Raw genomic sequence first — 21,886 nt, 5'->3', positions numbered from 1 at the left:
TCTCTACTGTCGTCATCGAAACAACACATGAGGGAATATCTCTTGTAAAAACAGTGTTTAATTCCTTTAGTCGAGACTCACAGACATGGAGAGTCTAAGCTGTAAATAAAGACTCCATAAACTGTATGCTGCGTTTTTTCTTTATTATTATATGTCCTAACACTTTGCCTAACCCTTGCTTGGCTCATTCCTACATGATTTCCAGTGGGTGTATAATAACACCTGCGTGCAAGATTTCTAAAGAAATCATCATTTCACACCTTTTCATTGGTTACATGCACACACACACGCACTGCCACTTCCCCTGGGCTAATGACCTGTTGACATAAATCAACAACCGTAACAAGGCTTTTCACCAGACTTCAGGTTATAAAAGGCGGTGACAATGACGCTGCCAATGATGCGAATGCGCTCTATAGAATTTCATCCATCCATCTCCTCTTTCACACCTACTCATCACCGTTCTTGTACTCATGCACCTTATCTGTGCGACTGCCTCCTCTTTCTACCTTTCGCTCCATCAGCACGACACCATAGGCTCATATTTTAACGAGGGTCACCCAAGGACATGGGGAAAAATTAAATCTGGACCACCAGCTGCCACAATCTAACCATGCTATCAGTCATTTGTGAGGTAACATTGATATTTTGTATATGACTGCATCCCTTAAATGTAGGGTGTATTTCTGCTCAGTAATAACCTGCCTTTTTTTTGCTTTGCTGAATCACGCCACAAAGATGTCTCTTGTAGTGTTGTGGGACACTTTCCTCGCTGCTCAGAACCGCTTGATAATGTTCCCTCTTTGCCGCTCGGAGCTGCACCAGCTTATTAAAGTGCCAAACTAATTAATGCGAGTAATTAAATCTCCAATCCTGCGAGGCCTTCAGCCGTCTCCATAACACGTCCAAGTGGCTAAACCCAAACAGACAGCGGACTTAATGAGGAGCATTAAAAGAGAACACACTGATTTGAGCAGTAATAAGGATCATGGCTTATTCTCTCAGATCAAAGCATCTTCTGAATTTGGCAGCGTAATTATCTGAAGAGACGTAATGTTAAAAGATGTGTTTGACATTTTGCAAAATAACAATGTCATGATATAATCCTCTAAGAAAAAAGGATAATGTGAAACGAGAAATGGCTTAAATGACCCTTTAGCATAACTCTTGACAGAGATTAAGACCAAGAGTCTACAGTAGCTCTGTGAGACAGGGGTGATTTGAGCTAAATGCTAACACTAGCATGCCAACATTTGCTAACTATCAGCTAAAACTGAATGGAAAGTCAGCACACAAAGGAACACTGCCATCAAAAGAGTTGCCCCCGTGGCTTGCATTTTTTCCTGGTTTTCATTGTCTTCGGTTATATGAAACTGAATCTCCTTGGCTTTTAAGCAGCTTCTCTCCCCATTGAACTTTTATTTTATTATATTCTCTGCTTCAAACTTTCGAAGAGAGAAAGTATTTTCAGGATGTACACCAGAGAGAAAACTACTGTAGGTGCAACTGATTTACGACCTTGCCCTCTTGGTCAAATATCATGGGCCAGTGATTCATCACTACTGCGACAATGGAGATCAGACAAGCATCTGAAGGAGCTGGCCCGCTCCAGGAAGAAATAAGTCACTTATCTGGGGCTGAGATCACTGTGTGCATGATTAGGCAGAGAAAATATGGCAGACGCAAACAAACAAGCCATTCATTACATAAAACCTGGTTTCTTCCAAAAGGAGCTTTATCGAGGTAGATGGCACACCCTCAAAGCCCATAAACAGTTATCAGAGCACTTCCTTGAGTTGTGTTGGAGTTTATTAATCCTTTTGTTGCACCCCTACCTCTTTATGGCACCAATGAGCAGATTGGATCTGTGGGTATGACACAGAGGAAATGCCCATACAAGGAGCAGACCTCATGAAGGCAGGAAGTGAGGAATGAAAAGGACGTATGGTGGGAGTAGATAAGACGCTCGGCAGAGATCTTTGAACTCTGAACCCAAACCATTTTTCAACGGGGTGACCTCAGAGCCTGAGTCATAGGGGGGAGCACAGAGGAAATGGGAACACTGAGGAGAAACTGGCAGAGTGAAACAGACACGCCTTTCAGAGCTGCGGAAGAAAGAGGGAATGAAGTGCAGCAACGTGAGATGAAGAAAGAGCGGAATGCTTAAAGATGGTAACGAGGCTTCTCCTGGCCTCAATGTGAGGAGACTCATTGTGTGGTTGGGGGCTTGAGGCATCTGCCCCACATGGTCCCAGCTCCAAGGTCTTAAAGGAGTGTGGGGGGTGGGTAGGGGGGCAGCTGTGTGTGTGGCTCCCAGAAGGGTCACCCAAGGACAAGGCCACAGCATCAAACCAAACAGCCAGAGAGGAAGAGAGCTCCAGACCTCAGTGTGCCTTTTATATACCAGAACCCCACACCACATGAAAAGAAAATAACTAGTCGCCAATCTGGATTTGCACTGCATGGATGGCATGTTAACTCGAGGATGCATTCTGCAGAATACGTGCAGCAGACAGGAGTGCATGCATGCATGACTTCACACACGGTGATGGACATACAGGAAATTAAATCTTTAAAGTAATTTGAGATTATCAGTCGACGCATCAGACACCATAATCACTTGGAAAGCCAGTGTGTGCGCTGCATGCACATTTGTACTTGACAAGAAAATGGGTCGATACATTGCACAAAACGTGAGTCAAAGCTCCCAGCCTATCATCAATACTGTTCCCAAGACAAGCAGTAGTAAACAAGTTTGGTGTTTAGAGGAGCAAAGGTTAAGGTTTGGATTTCACGCCAACAAAATGTTTTCTCTATATATACCATGACACAGGATACTGTGACTCTGAGGGAAGGAGCTGCTGGTTAATTCAGGTATTCCTATTAATAATATCATCAACTGAGTAACACAAGTCTGGATAATTCAAACTTAAACTACAGGTTCATATAATAACAGTTGATATTCATATTGAATCAGTTGAACTGTTTCAGCTTTGATAAGTATTATGTCATAATATAATTTTTGTCAGACAAAAATGACTTCATTTATAAATTATTAATCTAAAATTGTTATTCATAACTGTCAAAAGATTAGAAGATGTTTGAGTAGGTTCTATTTAAAAAAAGTAAAATTTGCTATTTAGCCATTCATTATGACAAAGGTATTTTGGGAGTAAGAGGTGGTTAATGTCCACTACCAACAATATTTCTGCTCAACTCGTTCTTTTGCAGTTTTACTACAGATACTGCTGTTTGGCTTTAAAAGCACTGACCACAGAGAATGATGGTGCGTCTGTCCAGCACTCAGACGTCACTGGGAAACAACCCGAGCCTTGTCTGGACTCCTACGTGCACACTCACAGACGTGAAGTGTAACACACAGTGAAAATCTTTCTATTTAATAGACAGGAACAAATGCTGAAAATGGCAGCACTTTGATAACCACAGATTGGAGGGAAAGTAAACCGTCCAAGACTTAATTTAATCTCCTCAATAACATGATTACAGCTCAAAACGCATTCTCGTTAGAAGAACATTTCATTTTCCATGTTATCACCAAAGTCCTTTTTAATACCATTCCTCGGTTAAGCCTTGAGGCCTGTTAGTGGAAAAGAGAGGTGTTGGTTGACAGGTCTGCTGTGTGCATATGTGTGTGAGTGTTCAGGTTGATTGACAGGCCTCCCCCTCAGCCCCTGGCTCTGACTGACTTTATCACACTCACGCCGTGCAGTGAACCAAACAAAGTCCTCTAAGCTCCTGGCGCCCGCTGCCTATTTACCTACGAAAATGCACACCTTAGCTTAATTCTACGATGACTTGAGCTGATTTGTAGGAAAAAAACACCCTTAGGGTATCGAAATCTCATCCAGCATATAATTACTATCTGTCTCCTGGGGGGATGATCTGGTCGAGGTGCAGGAACTAGTTAAACAGTTGAATGAACAGGAACATTTTCCCTTTTGTGTCAGCACACACCTGGCATTCTCATTTTTGTTTAAATGGTGTATTCAAAGGATGAAATTTGCTTAAAATTACAATAACTGGATTAAAAGAGAACAGTCAAGGTGGAATTTGTAGAAGTTAATTTAAGCCATGAACTAAGATCCAGTCAACAAATCATCAGCTAACATTATAACAAACCTGAGATCCAGTTGCTTATCGTTGCTGAAGCTAATATTAGCCACCTAAAGCTACAGTTAAAAAGTCACATTCACTGAGCTGCAAAACATTGATTGTTTTTCTCTGTGTTGTAAATCAGTAAGTGTACAATATTTATACTTCCTCTGAATGTGAATCACAGAGAAAATGAGAATACTAGAAATGTGGTCATCTTTCGGAATTATAGGCTTTATTCATAGTCTGACATATGTGCTGATCTAGCGTAACTATAGCCAATAAAACAACAAACATATTGGACACACTGCTGGAGGAGTGCACAGAGCAATACTGTAAATGACCAATCCAAGTGCAATGGGTTAGTCAGTAACTATGTACAGCATTTTAAAACAGAAAAAAACTACATTCAGGCAGCTGGGCTCCACCAAAATCCAAAAAACAGCTCTGTGCTGTTTGCTTTTCCACGAGTTGTTCCCACATTCACTACCCTTCTGTGGCTTAGACTGGCTCTGCTACACACAATGTGCCAATATACAAGTAATATGGGAGCCCTGCACAAAAACACTACCCTGCTCTGTGGTGAACGCCAGGCCAGGCACACCCTGTTCTACTTTCACATCACAGACCAGCAATCTGTCCAGCCTCTCTACTTTCTGTGTGTGTGCAATCACACTGACGAGAGACGCGGCAGACTGCAGAATGACAGGTCAAAGTGTAAATGTGTATATGCCATGTCCTATCACATCTAATACCCATACTCACTGGAGCAGGATCCACCCACTGGTGTTGATGTTATGATATAAAGTCCTCTCTTATCCCTAGGAACGTTTTCCAGAGGACAGGGAATAAACCACTCTCTATTTTCTTTCTTTCTGTAAACCCCCTCCATTCCCTTTTCTCTCTTCTCTATCGCTGTAGAATACTAATTGTATGTAGATCATTGATAAACTGGGACTTGGGGGCTTCTGCTAGAACATTTAAAAAAATGTTCTCGCTCATACTGAATAAGATTCACTAGACCCTTGTTTTTTTTCATTGGTCAAGAATTAATTCAGCATACTGAATGCCTCCTATTCATCGAGAAATAAATTTTTCTGTTTCTCACCTTGCCGTTATCAGCAGCAAGTGTATTCCTGGGTGGGACTTGGTAGACGTCTTGTGCAGGAGGAACCTGGTAGATGCCCTGCTGGTTCTGCTGTTGTGGACTCTGGAGGGATGGGGGCACCTGGTAGAGCCCTTGAGATCCAGAGCCAGCCTTCTGCTGATAGCTCTGAGGAGACTGGGCAGCAGCAGAAGCACTGGCGGACGGCGACTGAGCGCCAAACATCGGTCCAATCAGCAGTTTCAGGCGGTTGCCAGGGGCGATGCCTTGGCGGCCATGCAGGGAGCAAAGCCACCAGCCCTCAAGGCCTCCTGTGTTCTGCTCAATGACGGTCAGGATGTCCCCTTTACGGAAGGCCAGCTCCTCTGGGGACTCCGGCACATTGTCGTACAACGCTTTGGCCATAAGGTTCTGCAGAAAGAGACAGTAGATGCTGTTAGAATACTTTTTTTTTCGCTAATAATGAACTTATATCATATACTGTTTGTTAGGTTTGAGTAAAACTTGTTCAGTGGACATAGCAAAGTAAAACGTCCAAATCTACAGACTTGAAAGTGGTATCACTATTATCCAGTCCTCTGCAATAAGGGACATCATGTTCCTTCAGAGTCTAACACCATTTCCCACACCTCTATGGCAGGTTTGGTGATCGACACGCTGGTGAACTTGTTCCTGCTCTTCTAATTACCATGCAGGATTGCCATTAGCCTGCAGCTCCACACCAGATGTCTTTCAAACCGAATCTAAACTGGATGGGATTTTCTCAGCCTCGTGCTCCGGGGCAGATTTATCTAAAGGGGCAGTGATGGCTGAGGGATAATGACTGAAAACCACAGATTTGGGAGATAGGAAAAGCCCCAGAGTGTGCCACTTCTGTGTCTGAGAGAAGCATTTAAGGCTAATTGCCTCGGTAAATGCTTCAGTCTTTTCCCTTTAGCCTTCATTCATCCAGGGAAGGAGTTAACTGAGCATGAATACTCCTTCTCAGCAGCTTGATACTCACACAACTTTAACTCCTGGGAGCTGCCCAGCACATCGGCACTCCAATACTTTCAGCAATCTACTCTCTATAAATACAATTAGGTATTAAGCACCTTGCTCAAAGGCATGGGCTGCCAGAAAGGACTGTTGTTCAATGTTTTCCACTTTTCTTGACCACATCTTAACTTCTTTTTCCTTTCTTGTTCCTTGCACACATTCCCACTTATTTTATTTTTGCAGCACCCAGGAATACTGAGTCAGAAACTAACGAGTGACCCTTTCAACGTCTGGTTTTGCAATAAAATTACAAAAATATCCCATAATGAAATACAGAGGGACTGTGGGGTACAATTTTCTAAATCTCTCCCATCTGTTATTATTCATTCATTTCTATATTTGGAAATGACACTTAAACTAAAATGTTCAAGTAAGCTTTCAGCACCTTATCCTAATATAGATTTAAAATGTGATATATAAATATATATATATGTCATATTTATATAATTTATCAGCTCGATATGACTAGTTATTACATTTATCATTATTATAACTCATGCTTTTTCACTTGTATTTTAATATATTCCTTATCCTTTCCTGTCTTAATTTGACTCAGCTATTCCAATTACCACTGGATTTTTCTCCTGACTTATTTCAGTAAAAGGAATTTATATTGTGGTGTCACTCATGTTTTAGGTTCTCCCTTATTCTAGATAAACTTTGAAAACAGACAGCAGGATTTAAGCCTCACTGCTGCTCGCTTTAAATCCTCATACGCTCTTATCTCGCAGCGTAGTGAGCCGGATTAAACTCAGTCATATCCGATGAAATGAGCTGAAGGCAACACACTACATAGACATTTGGATCAGAAGGAAATATTTCTGCTGACAGAGGATTACCACAAACATGCAAACAAGAAACTGGTTTCATGAGGATTTTTCATGAGGAAAAGTCATTTAAGTTATTAACACCTCAACTATTTGTCGCTCAGTGTGGGAATCAGGAAGCCCACTTTGGTTGGAGACTTCATTGAACCTCGCTTGCCCTTCCTCTTTTCACTCAGCCTGATTTAGATGGTTCCCATGTGAAACTCTTTGCTCAAAGCACCGTTATCTCCCACTGTGGGCCTGGCTTCCCTGGCTATTGTCTGACTGCTGCCATTAGCCAGTCACACCCATCGCACTATCAAACCTTTAAACAGCCACCAATGAACCAAGTAGCTGCTGAAACATTTGACTTGTGTGATAACCACTAGAAACTAGTTGGACAGTGAACAGCAAGCAGAAGACTGAGATTTGGCTCAGATATCCACCGTCTACACCGAAGCCCCAAAATATTGGCTATTGCCCCAGAGGCTAATTCATTGACAGATGATAGCTGATGGACCCCGAGACCATGAGGAAACATGTGCTGAATACTTAAGTTTGAAATACAAGGAAACATGTTTAGTCTCTACGATTACTGCATCTACAGAGAACTAATCCCTTTTGATGATCCATGTATTGTTCAAATCATGGATACAATGGATCGGGAGGGGGATGTCTGGAATATTCTTCCTAACCCAATGGCTTGATGAAAATTTGTGAGAAAGGCAGATTGCATGTGATCTAAACATTAATGTTATAACTAAGAGATGTAAGAGTAAGAACCTGGATGATTGTCACCACTGCTCTTAAATCGTCTGTGTTCCTCTGGAGACCTGATCTGTTTGTCTGAGTGGTTCCAATGCTGTGCTGTGTTTGACCTGCTTTGTGTTTGATGCTCGGGAGAATCAAAATCACCTCTCAGACACAAGAGCAGCACCTTTCATGCTCCTCCGTCTCCTCCTCTGTCTCCGCTAATTACAGTGATCACTGCCACCAGCTGCCGACTCCAGTGTCATTTTCACCAACCGCACATGCACTGCTGTCACAAACCAGCACGTGCACTGCTTCACGCAGGAAACAGGTAGTGAAAACCACTCGTATTCAAGCAGACCTGGTGATTTCAGCCCGGCTACACTTTGCAGAGACGTGTCCAGGTGTCAACAGCTCAGTGATACATTTGCATTTACACACTTAACAATCATCACTACATATTTTAGACTAATCTCAGGACAAACTCTGCTCTGAGGTCAACTGCATTGTCTACTTGTTGAATCTATTACAATGCATCTCTTGTCATTGTAGGAAATTACATTTAGCTTAATTTTTGTACAACGGGCGGAAGTGGAGATACGTTCATCTTTATTTACAGGACACGGGGTACAGTTTGCTCTTTAACCACTGCTGCCATCAGCCAATAAGCACAAGACATCTGGTTTTGTGCAGAAATCTGACACAAGTCTAAGTTTGTGAGAAGACATACATTCATGTGTTGTGGTGACTCTGGTGACCACAGAGACACATTTTCACACATTTATACCTTGTTCTCAGTTTTATTCGGGCTGAGCTTGTGGTTAGGTAAACACACAGACAATATAAATTTATAGCACAGTGATTCAGTGATGAACCGGAGTAGATTCCTTACACGGTGACTGAAGGGTCATGTGAAACATGAAACATCATGCTGTAATCCCACTGAACTAACAGGTTGTTTGCTGTAATGACTCACGACTACACACACGTCCTTTTGAAGTGATGGAGTCGGGGGGGAAGTCTCAGCTCCTGTTGTCCTGTTTTTGTTTGTTTCAGTCAGCCGCACCGCTGTAATCGAAGCAGGTGAAACTGACTATTAAAGCGGGCGTCACTTCTCTGGCATAAACACTGGTTACTCACAACACAGTGACTCCATCACTTGCCATTGATCCTCCTATAAACACATGTGTTTGTCGTTTGTCATTCGGCAGTGAGGGAGGGAGGAGGGAGGGAGGCTGCTTCACCCACAGATGAGTGTGAGCTTCCAGGAAGTTTTCTGTAAAAAGTCAGTGAGGCGAGAGACGTTCTGTTGCTTCCTAATTTTAGTATGTTTTGTTTCTCATCTTGATTTCAGACCTTTTCTTGGTTTACACAGTAAAAATCTCACTTCATGACATTTAAGGGCTTTTCTCTTCGCTTCATTTCAGAGCGGTTCGGCCCAGAGTCTGGGAAAAGCTTCATACACAGTTTTCTGCTGGTTCAAAACATAAAAACATGAATAACTGAGGGCAGCATAAACTTTGCTGGCAGGGCCTTAAATGCGTAACTGACTAATTCACTATAATTTCCTCTTAAAATATATTTCAATCATTATGTTTTATTAGTTTTAACTTTGCAATTCTTTGCCCTGATTTAAAATACAGATTATTATTCTATGATCATCAACATTCAGTCTCTGAAATGTCAAATTAAATCGAGACTTCTTACGTGATCTACAAATAAAAAACATTATTTGGAAGTTTTTTACTGAAATATGATGAAACCATTAATTGATTATCAACTTAATTCCTGACCGTTTCTCTCTTGATTGACTACTTGAATATATATACTAGTCATTTCAGCTCTGATGTTTTTGCCTTTTTTACTGAATGGATTCCTGAGGGGTCTCTCAGGTCTCAGTCTGCCCCTGGCGACATCTGGCTTTGAAAATCTCTCACAGCTTCGTATGTTTTTGTCATTAGGAAGCGAAGAATCGTGCAAAGCTGAGGCGTCCACATTCGCACCTGGAGCACGATATCCAGCCTGAGGTCCCAGCTGTCTGAGCCCTCACCCCAGACTCAGAATCCCTCTCATGACTCACACCTCTCCACATTAACGAGGATCTTTTTTTTCCACCAGTGTCTAGCCTGAACACAAACAGTACAAATGTCCTCTCATTTGTATTTGTATGGAGGGCCTGATGCTGACCGGTCCCAAAAAAAAAACTCCCTTACGTAACTTAACCGCCTGCTGCCCCACCTTTGCCTTCAGTAAGTGCTCTCTGGGTGGTTTTGGCTCTGACTCTTTGGTGTTCGCATCAATGTAATAATAATGAAGGTGGCTTTGGCTAAACAAGCTCACAAATACTCAAATTCCCCTGCTGCTGCAGCCAAAGAACACCACCACATAGCATAGCAGAAACCCACGTCTCCACAGCAACGGGAGCCGTCCTGCTTTCAAAGAGACAAGGATGTTTTTAACCCAAACAAACTCAGCCTGCTCCCAAAAAAAAAAGTGGTACGCTCCAACTGCAACACCAGTGTGCGGTACCTCTGCAGCAGGCCGGCGTGAAAATGAGGGCTGTACCACTGTAACACGTGTCCCGGGGTGGTTCAAATACGCTCATTTGGCCTCATTTCACATGGGTAAATATAGAAAATAATTATAGTAATGACGATAATGAGGACCTGATGACTTTTACAAGTCTTTCCTTAGAGTGCGGCCTGCTGCGGGTGAGAGCCAGTTCAAATAAATGGGCCGTGTTAAGGGTTCTGGGTAGGAAAGGCTCATGGGAAGTGGTTCAGAGCTCAGAGTACATGGTAATTTCTTCATTTGGACAGTTCTCAGGAAGGTTGACCCTCTGATTACAGCCTCTTTATAAGCCCTGCCAGTGGCCATGTATTAACATAATTACACAGCAGGCTCAGTGAAATTTTACCTCGTCTGTTTCTGTGGAAAAAACTTCCATGTCACAAGTTTAAAGCACAACATGATCCAACCATAAAGTGTATATAAAGATGGAAGACCACTGTACTAAAGTGAAGTCAAAATATTCTTGATATGGGCGACGACGTTGAGCTTTTGACGTCATTTGGAGCCAGAGTCATTTAGTGTGGAGCTGCGGTATCCAGCTCCCGCTGACACACACTTTCTACCAATCACGAGACAGTCTCAGCTATCAATCTAAATGTTTCGCTCCATTTTTTAAATATATTTTGATTAAGAGGACAGTGTAAGAGAGAATGGTGAAAAACATGCAGCACAGGGTTGGAATCAAACCTGCAGCTGCTGAGTGCAGGGCACGGACGCTACTAGGCTAGCTAGCAGATGCTCACTTCCATTGTTGTTACTTTTATCGTTGTCTTGCCACTCCTGCATTCGTTTTGCAGTTTTTGCTTTTGTGTTATTCGTTGATACACTTGTGCGAGATGTCATGGTCAGTATGATTAGAAATAACTAACCGCCTTTTAATTTGCTGTGTGTCCCATCTGCCAACATGCAGGATGCAGGGTGTATGACCTGTACTGCACCCGTCCACCAGGGTGCAATCCAGACTATTGACTGCAACAACACACGCAGTGCTGCTTCCCATTCATTGATAACTTGCGTAAGCAGCTGTAGGTCGATATTCAGAGTTGTAACTAACCGATCAATAAACTGCTTGTTTTAGCTGTGTGGTCCATCGATCGGTTATTTCACAGACACTGAACACAGCAGCACATCACTTGTTTGTCCTTGTTTTTGTGACAAATTGTTGTATAATTACTCATATTGTGTTTTCATTGGACACCAAATGTCAGGACGCAGCCGAGCGAGCTCCTCCAAACCGATAGAAAAGGCTCCATTCATTCTGCAACACTGCATAAAAAGACTATTGTATCCTCAGGGTAAATATGACACCCACCACCTTCCCCTCGCTCATTTGTGATTCACGAGCTGTAGCACTGCAAGAAAAAACTCTTTAAAGATGCAGCATAGGAACCATCTCTTCGACAGGATGTGTACCATGTAGCATCGAACCCACACTGCAAGTTGTAACAAACCACCAAGATCTGAAACATTAGAATCTTGTTTAGTGTGTGTGTGTGTGTGTGTGTGTCTAAAACTGTGTCATGATCATGGAGTTTCCCTGAAAACAAAATAAAGACATGAATGTGACTTTCAGCTCATTTTATCAAACCTCAGCTTGTTTGAAGCTTCCTGTTAACCTGGCTTATAGATTTGACTGATAAATGGAGGTTCTCTAATGTGAGAATTTGTAGTTTTTTCCTTGATAACCATTATATTTGAAGTGCAATGCTATACAATATTCATCTTTTCAACACTATTACATATTTATTTATTTCTACTCAGGTGAGCAACTTACTTGAACTTGGCAACTTGGTAAAAATTGGTTTAGCGGGTTGTCATAACTTTAAAAATAAAGGAGATTCAGAGGCACATTTACTGTGACAGATATTGTGAAAACAGTTTATTATTGTAGTTTGGCCCAATTGATCAACAGTAGCATGTGACAGATCTCATTAAGGCAGGCTACTGAAAACACCTAACACCTAATGAGTAATGACTCAAAAAACATGAGTCATTACTCAGAACACACAGACATGATTCACACATTTAATGATTAAGTCTGACTTTAACTTCACTATCATTATCTCTGCTGCAATGCAAAATATTGCTTAGAAACCATCAACAAAGATGCTACAGAGATTCATCAGCTTTTTAAGTTTCCTCAGCATCAAATAAATTCACTGATTTCAGAATCGTTACAGTCATAGTGATTATTGGGTGAGTTCTAGGCTCTGATTGGTCAGTTTTCTGCATTTGAGAGGTCTTTTGTCTTTGGTCAAATTTAGAAGGGGTGTCACGTTTATTCCTGTTTCTCAAAGTGAATATAGCAACAGAAGTGATCCGCCAATGCCTACGTTGGTTGTTTATCCTCACCGTGATGTCATTTTTGTCTCTAAATTTTTAAAATTTCTAAACTCTGAACAAACTAAGCTAGAAGGTTTTCTAAGTCAATAAACCATAATAAAAGATAAAAGTAGTCCATTTGTGTTATACATTGTTATTTGAGTACACTTAGTTTTTGAGATATACCCATTTGTCGCTGCTCCTCTCCATCGCCGCTGCACTTTTTTTTTAAAGATCGGTTTTAACAGGATTGCACAAATAACAATCTCTCCCAAGGCGAGTTAGGGGCCGCCTGCAGGATGTCTGTTTTCAGAGGTTTAAGGAAATTATTATTTTGTTACTGTGGTGGTAAATTTCAGTATGATGTTGGTATCAGAAACATTTTCAAACCCATTTTTTAACCCAGTTCCTTTCATTCCTGTCAGATAGTTTCCATCACTCTGAGGCACTGTGGGCTGTGTTTGTGTTGAATGACTCACAAATGCATATCAACCTCACCAGAGAAGTAAAAACACGGTGAAACACATGAGCTGAACACAACAGAATCATCGTCATGCACCTTTAACTCAACTCACAGGAAGTGATTTAAATAACCCGGCGAGATGACTGTCCGCCTCCTTCAGCTCTTCCTCACTCTGCCCCTTCATCACTGATGTTTTATTTTTTTACTGTCACATAAACTACAAGGTAACTTGACATGACGCCCTCCTCTGTTTCCGCCCCGCTCCTTAGCCTGCAGCACTTCCTGCCTCCTGCCGAACCTGAAGAGATCCAGGCTATGACCGACCTCGTGTTATCATCTCAGATCTCGGACTCCCTTGCTCTGGTGCTGAGCGCCATGTACGACCCTATAATTAGACGTGAAAGCCACACTGGAAATACACTCTCAAAAAAAAAAAAGTATTGGATTCTGTGAACTGGAAGAGCTGCTGGGGAAATAACATTGTGCAACGTTGCCTCTCGTGATCTGCCAAGTCATTCTGGGCCTGTTTAAAGCAGTGGGAAGAGAAACTGTCCTTCAAACTGAAAAACCCATACATCCATGCTGTTGAATCCCTATGCGAGGGGGCTTTGTCCGGTTGCTCATGCTGACCTCTGGCTTGACAAAAAACAATTTACTGCAACAACAGGGGCCGAGAAAACATCAGAAACACAAGAAGTCGGATGGTACTCAAGGGACCCCGGCCAACGAGCGCTCAGGCTTGGCGGAGCAGAGACAACATGGATTATTTCCAAGCCTGGCACTGGTGCCAAACGAGGGTACATGAGTGCACCATGGTAACCCCCAGAGATGGGAGCTAATCCCTTCAGGGGGCATGAGCGGAGATGTGAAATATGTCTTATGGTATCTCCGCAGGGCCACATTGAATGGCTTTACATATAGGAATAGCCAATGAGATGGAGATTCACCCAAGTGTCCACCTGATTTCACGCTACGCACAGATCTCTAAAGACAAACAACAGAGGCTGCCATCTTCTCCCTTTGAAACATGAAGGCTGCCTGACATGAGAAGAGACTCTTTTGTATTTTAGAGGGAAATATTCAGACTTTTAAATATTAAAATCAACCGCTTCTAGTCTCTTGCAATTTTTATGAGCAAGATCTGATTAAGGCTGCTGCTAATTAATATTGTCTTGTCATTTGCTCAGACGAGGTTTGTTTTAATCATGGCTCTTTAAATTAGCTCTATAAAACGTAATTTTTTGAATGACCAACATCTCCCACAATCCAGGGTGACGATGAAAAGTCAGTGACGGTTTCAGACATTTTTAAAGCAGAAATCACAAATATTCTCTGGTTTCAGATCCTGTAATATAGGTCTATATATGACTATTACTTTGCCAAACAGCTACAGCGTCTCAATCGACCTCTTGGTTTATAGGCTGATGATCCTCCCAACACATTTTCAGAAGGGTCAGACCAGGCGGCTCACTACGACTTGAGAGATGACCCTGAGAAATAGTTGACATTCCTCAAGGCAAAGTATCTGAGGGGGGGTTTGGCGAGAATTATTTCTGCCAAAGGTCAAACATGAAAATGATTATCTGCATTGTTGCTGACGTTGGGTAATCTTTCGCCCTCTCTCTCCCTCTCCCTCACTCTCTCTCTTTCTCTCTATCTGGATGAAAGTAACACACAGCAGAGTCTCTCTCCCCGCTGACTGTTTTAAAAAAATGTTAATGGCTGGTTCATGGTGCGAGGGCACAGCGAGGGGTAGAGGATAGGGGGGGTGTAGCGACTGCTATTCATTCTCACTGGGGGAGAAAGCTCTTCACGCTCGCTGGAAAATCCTGCACAGGGCAAAGGGACAGAAAAAAACTCAAGGAACACAACCTCACAGCCTGATAACACCACAACTTTGTATTGTAGTAAAAAAATTAAGGTCCAGAGGCCTTTGGAGTGGAAAGAAGACATGAGGAAAGTGTTTCAATGTGTAAAACTTGCAGGGGTTTCTCTAAAAGGAAACAATCAGGGGGTTTTCTCTGATTAAAATCTTTTCTTTTTTTAAATAAATGTCTCTTTCTGCACCAGCCAGCATGCACACAAACACAGAAAAGAGCTGAACCTGGTGTTTCCTGCAGCCGGACTCATTAACTATATAAAGAGACACCTTGAAACAATCATGTGCATCTTCTGAACAACCTTCCCATGCACCATCGCCTGGGTTGCTCTCATTCTCACGGGGGCGCCCCCCAGACCTCCCAAACTCCCATCCCCCCCGACAATACACCCAACTCTGTTTGCCCTCTTGTCCCCCCCCCCACAACTTCCTCTCTCTTTCATTTTCTGCAGCCCCAACCCTTTTCAGAATCACAGATCCTCCTCCTCCCTCCCAGAACAATGTCTGCTCTCCTCCAGCTCTCTTTGCTTTTGGATCAGTGCCTGGAACCTGAGCACATAAAAAAAAAAAAAAAAAAAAAACTGAAACGCTGAGGAAAAGACACATATTGGCCGAGGTATGGGTTCACCTAATCACTCCTCGCTGCGGTTGTGAAGCTATTTCTGCAACGGTTACGTCAGATACGCAGGAATGACTTGAAAGGTTGTGGAAGTCTCTGGGCTAAGAAGCTGTTTTTAGTCATTTCTCCTCAATACAGTTGTCTCAAGGCACTTTAAAGAAACTTTCTGACTTTCTGGAAAGTTTGCTTTAGAGATAGAAAAAGCCTGATATCTGACCTCGTACGTGACGAGAAGTCGCTAAAGAGAACTGTCGAATTGGGTTTAAGGTATTTCAGTTTGTAAAACATGTCAAGACTTTTGCTCGGTATGTATTTTGGTCACAAATCTCAGGGATCGGTTAATAGCTCATTTGATTCCAGGTGCAGAGTTTGATACATCCCTCGTGTCTGTACCTTAAATGTGAAGCTTCAACCAACAGCTGGTTAGCTTAGCGTAAAGACTAGGGAATCAACTAGCGTCAACTAAGACCTCTCCCAACACTTCTAACGCTCAATGATAAACCACATAGACTGTATAGAAAAATGACAGACTGCCTGGTGGCTGGCTACAGTATAGATCATCCTCCATGTTAGCAGAGAGCACGTGGACCAAACCTCAAAAGATGGTCTCTGCCATTTTAGGTTGTTCTCATCACACTGTTTTTTTAAGTGGTCATGTTTCTGATAATATTGGTTTTGATTAGTTATTTGATGCTTTAATAAAAACAGGGAAACATGACTCGTGATTGGTCGAGCCAGTGTAGAACAGCGGGACTTGTTCTCTCTTGTTTTATGCTAAGCTACATAGCTACTTGCTGTAGTGTTATGTTTACATTAATGGAAAGCCCGACGCAGAATCCTGCAAAAGGACAAATTCATTTTTAGAAATGCTGGGAGGTGGGTTTGTCACAGTTGGGCGGACGTAGAGGATTGAACCCTCTCATCTAACTCTCTACCACCTAGTCCTTTAAACCACCTCGGGCATCATCTCTTTCTTTATTTATCTTCCATGCTGCTGCTTGTTCTCAGAAATCCCTGGGCCCCACTCGCACTGTAAGAGATCCGTCTGTTTGTCGGACCCATCACAGGGATTATACGCATTAGGTGACCTATGGAACAAAAAGCTTTGCCTTCACACCTGAACACCTGTTTGGAAACCATCTCTGATGTCAGCGAGGAGGAGGGAGGCCAGCGTCTGGTCAGACTGCAGCCTCTCACCTCAGGGACACAGGATGGAGGCGGGCACCGCCGGGGGTGACCTCGTTAAGCTTCTGTTTAAACATTAGCACTTCTCGTGAAAAGGAGTGCTTAATATAGCTGTGAATAATTAATCATGGCTGGGATCAAGAGCGAAAGCAGAGGGGGCGTCGTAAACTATGAGACTGTAAACTTTAACAGCTCTTAAGTCGCAAAATACATGCTGAACACAGCTCTGTTGCAACATGTGTCATCTGACCACGACAAGGTTGTGTTCGCTGCCTGATTTCCCACCTTGCTTCTCTCTCTCTCTCTCTGCCGCCCTCTTTTTCTTTGGCCATGTTACATAATGCAGATATGTTTATCATAAGCAAAGAGGCGGCTGCAAGGTTTCTACGCACTTCGTTATCGTGTCTGAATGTTCAAGACAAACAAAGACAGGGAGACGCGGGTCTACGTCAAAGAGGCTGCGAATCTCTGCACCCAGCAAACATTTGTGAGTTGAGCACATTTATTAACATCCACAGATCATTTGTCTCTTACGGATGAATAATGATGACAGAGATCAGGTCAAAGTTACTCCTTCTCTACGCTCTCTGGCATCTCGCCCACACTTTCACCATCACCCTCGACTTCCCCCGGCTCTGTTAACTGTGTACTCAACAGGACAATGAGTCAGTTAGGACGATGACGCAGATGCACAGTGAGCACGCCCTCCTATCACAACCAAGCCCCGACACCATGCCCAGCAGGCACTGAGGAAAAAACACCCAAATTACACATATTACAGCAGGAGCTATGTCAAGTCTGGAGTCTGGCTCAAACAACCCTGCTGTCGAACAGCAGCTTCATGCTTAAGGAAACAGTCAGTTAAAAAAGTAAAGCCACTTTACTCAAAACCCCTGAATCATCTTCACACTTTGCATAAACGGAAAACTGTTTCTGCTTCCCTTTTTTAGTGAAGACGAATTTAGACTTAAACAGACAGAGCTGCAGAAGAATGACGAAAGTGGCAGATGACAATTTAATAATGTGTCACAAATAATCAGAATGTTCCCTGAGAAGCTGCTAAAAGCTGGACCAGGGTCCATAGAAGAAAATGAGCATCAAGCAGTGACATGTCAACGGCTGTGCATCACAAAATGAACCTTGAGATGAACAGAGACAGATAATAACAGAGTCAGTGATTGGCTTCCTGATGAGGTGACGATCAGTCTGAGAGATCCACATCAACAAGCTGAATCATTGATTAGTGACAGTGTCACATGATCTCTGCTACAAGTGGAAAATATTTGAATGCAGACTATGTGATAGAAATGTTCATGTAACATTTATGCAGTGGAAACTTTCTATTTTTAGCTGTATTGGGCTATAATGTTGAATCGATGCAATACAGTATGATTATTAATTGATTTGTGAATGAGTAGATAATTAATATTCTGCGATCTGACGTATATGTACATGTATTTTCAGTTCGGTTCTAATAAACTGAATATATTTAGATTTTGTCTCTGAAGGACAACACTCATTAGGCCAAACAATTCAATCAATCAATCAAGAAAATAATATGTGGATTCTTCAATAATACAATTATTGGTGATTGATCTTGTGGGTGTTTATGATGTGATAACATAATAGAATATTTGATTCCACATCTTCATCAGCTTATCTCAGCCACAAAATCCAACAAAGCAAACATTGCATTGGCAAGTGAAAGTGACAAATGTTTGCTGGTTCAAGCTTCTCCAGATTGCAGAAGGAATGTTTTTCTTTGTCCTACATGACAGTGAAGTGATTTATCTTCTGATTCTGGACTCTTGTTTGAGCAAAACAATACATTTAACAGACATTTTACCTTTTCTAGCATTTCATGTACAAAACAATTAGCTTGGTGGAAATAAAAGATCTTTCTGCTTTTGGTCAGGGGGTGGTGGGGGGGTCCAGAGGGGCCTGGATTTTGTTCCACCATTAGTCTATTTGTGCTCCTGTGGTGGCATTGAATGTAATGCAAAGATCAAACACACATTCAAACACACCATCACACACTCAAATCCACATTCACACACTCATACACACATTCCTACACGCACTCAAGCACACATTAATTTATGCGTCAACCATGTAACCAGAAAAGAAAAAGAAAAGTAACCCGGGTGCATGTATTTCAGGAAGTTATAATATCTATCACCACAGGAGCAGCGCGTCCTCAGCGGTTTGACCTCAGGAGACACAGAGTGGATCTGAGCTTTCACTTACTTTGTATTTCATCTTCAGCTCTTCTCTGCGACTCCCGCGGTAAAAAAAACAAAAAAAACTAAACAAAACAAAACAAAAAACAAAAGTAGAGAAATATCCGTTTGAGTTTATCGCAGCAGAGAGCGACACATGTGAACCAGAGCAGGATGAGTTAGGCAGCCATCCAGGCTTCACGCGGACAGACACACGAACACACGGAGAGGAGACTCTGCGACTTCTGCTGCTCGCACCAGATCCTCTCTCTCTTCTGCAGCTCCTCTGCATACACGGCCGCTGATTGGCAGAGTCTGTCCCCGCCCCCTCACTCTTACACACACACTCACACAGACACACACACACACAAACACACACACACCACGCCTCCTCTGTTGAAGGCTGACGTCATTGTCACCCTGCAACAGTGGATGAAGTTGTGTGTGTTCATCTGCTGAAATAGACTCATTCCAATGGAATGAAGCTGTTTTTCTTTTTAACAGTGACATCACGTTTGAGATGTGATGAAACAGGCGATATTATGATTTATCGGTTGAGTGTGTTGTTGTGCTCTGTCTTCGGTAGATGAGACACTGAGAGGGGACATCAGACACATGTGAGAGGGGTCACCGAGAGGGACGCAAAATATCTGGAGAGGGACGCTCACCAGAAAGCGAGACACAAAATGACAAGATAACACTCTAATGAGATAGAAAACAACTGTAACGAGATGTAAATTAACCACAAGACACAAAATGACTACAACGAGATACAAAACGACCAGAGACAGAGACACAAAATGACCACAAAGAGACATTAAATGACCAGAACGAGATACAAAATGACCACGAGACCCAAAACGACCTCAATGAGACACCAAATCATGAGGGAAAGATACAAAAGGACTGCAACATAATTCACATCCACCACAAAGGGACACACCGAGACATATAATTTAAACCAGCTGACACAAGGCAGATTGCAAATAAAATGCAATGACATCACAAATGTGCTAATTAGTGTTTTATAACAGTTTAGCTACTTTTCATTTTCTTTACAGAATTGAGCGACTTCCGATTTAAAACAGTTGCTTAGAAAAGTTTCACCCACACGTTTCCGCCAGGTTTTGACCTTTTGTTGTTTCAAAATAGTTTCTCTGAACACAGATGAGGGAGCTGTTATGGTTTAATTTGAAAGAGAATGAAACGTGTTTTTCTGAGAAGTAGTGTAGCCCTGAGGTTGAAGGAAGTGTGATTATGTCGCTTTTTCTTCCGTACATTTTCTGTTGGCTCAGCTGCAAACTGCAACACCTACTTACAGCTTTTATACCTAATCACCTTCATCCTGCTCCTCTTTGAATAAATATATCAAATATATATTCTTTTCTTAGAGGTGAAGCCAGGTGACAAAAGCATGTACTTACAAACCAATAACTACCACTTAAGTTTGCAGGAGCAACACTTTATTCACAAGGAATTGGTTTGTGGTGGTTTAGGTGAAAGGATGCAGATAGCCGATTCTTCCTGCCTCGTGTACCATGGCAACACAGATGTGCTACACAGATTGTATGTTGTAAAATTAGAGATGTGAATCACACTTCTTGACAAATACTGCTTTAAAAGTTGGTTGGTAAAACTTGTTCGTTGATACGTGGAGCTGGGTGTGACAAAGAAACACCCCCAGCTTGCTGGGTCGATTCTAAAATATTAACATGAAAACTGGCAGAATTATTAATACATAGGCTAACACAGTGGTGTCACATATGTTATTTGGAATGTGTGAATGTGGTGCATGTTTTTACAAATTCATATTATATTAATTCAAACCACCAAGTACAGAAAATTACTGTAAATCTAAATAAGTCTGTCGATATGATCTTATGAAGGCAGAGATTATTCCAGTAAATAAAGCAATGTGACAATTTGTTACTCTAATGATGTATAAGGTTATTTTAGTACTCACCCTGACTTGAGTGGAGACGAAAGCCGAGATGTTGCCTCTGTTAGCCCAGTTCAGCATCTGACAGAGGTGACGAGACACCCGGGCTGAGTTCTGATAAAAAGACAGGAAATCCTTCAGCGCCCTGCATCTTCACGCTGACACCTTTTTAATGCACAACGCTTGTTTCCGCAAAGTAGTAATGATCATACTCTCATATCAATTCTACAATCAAACACAGAAAACCAGCGGAGAAGAAATTCTCTCACAGGCCTTATTTCCACATATACTTATACAGGGAGAGTGGGGTTGTGTTATTTTCTTACAATCTGTCCATGGGGCACGTGTTTGTTTCTGACTGTTTTCTGTGCCCCCGCCTGCTTTAAAGTGGCAAACATCTCCTGTAATTAGCTTGATTCTCATGTGCTTCCGTATGCTCTAATTTGTGTCAGCTCATTTATCACAATCACAGGGACCCTATCGGCTCTCATTGTCCCCCCCTGAACAGTCATATCCTCAGATGAAGGCCTCTCGTAGCGGCACTCAAAACACTCGTTTGTGTAATATACCCCATGCCCAGCTGGAGCCCATTCTCTGGGCCACAAGTGGGTTCGGGGTCCATTCTTTTCTGTGAGTGCCATGTGATTATGTGCATGTGAGCACCTGTTTCCTCTGACAAGCACGACTCATTTTCCCATTTGTTTGTATCAGCGCTATAGAAGATAACAGCCTGAAACAAGGTTGTTTAAAGCCCTTTCACAACATCTGGCTGAGCTGAATGAGTCTATTAGTTTCAGTTCTCCAGTGTCATTTCAGTCATTTCAGCTGTTTCCACCTCAAGACTGACATGTTTTATCAACTCGGAGGTGGTAGCACA

At 42.3% G+C, this 21,886-nt stretch overlaps 1 protein-coding gene across 2 annotated transcripts in view; it reads right to left on the bottom strand.

Moving 5' to 3' along the window:
• nedd9 (neural precursor cell expressed, developmentally down-regulated 9) overlaps positions 1-21,121 on the bottom strand; it is a 29,834-nt gene extending 8,713 nt beyond the window's left edge. Inside the window, exons 1-2 of one of the 2 annotated variants that reach the window (XM_069516074.1) lie at positions 21,034-21,121; positions 5,222-5,629 (exon numbers count right to left, since the gene is read on the bottom strand). In XM_069516074.1, the coding sequence (XP_069372175.1) occupies positions 5,222-5,629; positions 21,034-21,090 (465 nt within the window). In that variant the 5' untranslated portion in view covers positions 21,091-21,121. Of the gene's footprint in view, positions 1-5,221; positions 5,630-19,098; positions 19,345-21,033 lie in introns of those variants that run through there. The other variant, XM_020104535.2, reaches the window with a different exon arrangement.
• Positions 21,122-21,886: the final 765 nt, after the last annotated feature.

Source organism: Paralichthys olivaceus, chromosome 20 (assembly GCF_024713975.1).
Source record: "Paralichthys olivaceus isolate ysfri-2021 chromosome 20, ASM2471397v2, whole genome shotgun sequence".
NCBI lineage: Eukaryota > Metazoa > Chordata > Actinopteri > Pleuronectiformes > Paralichthyidae > Paralichthys > Paralichthys olivaceus.
The sequence above is the reverse complement of the archived record's forward strand: the minus strand, read 5'-3'. Positions and strand labels throughout refer to the sequence as shown.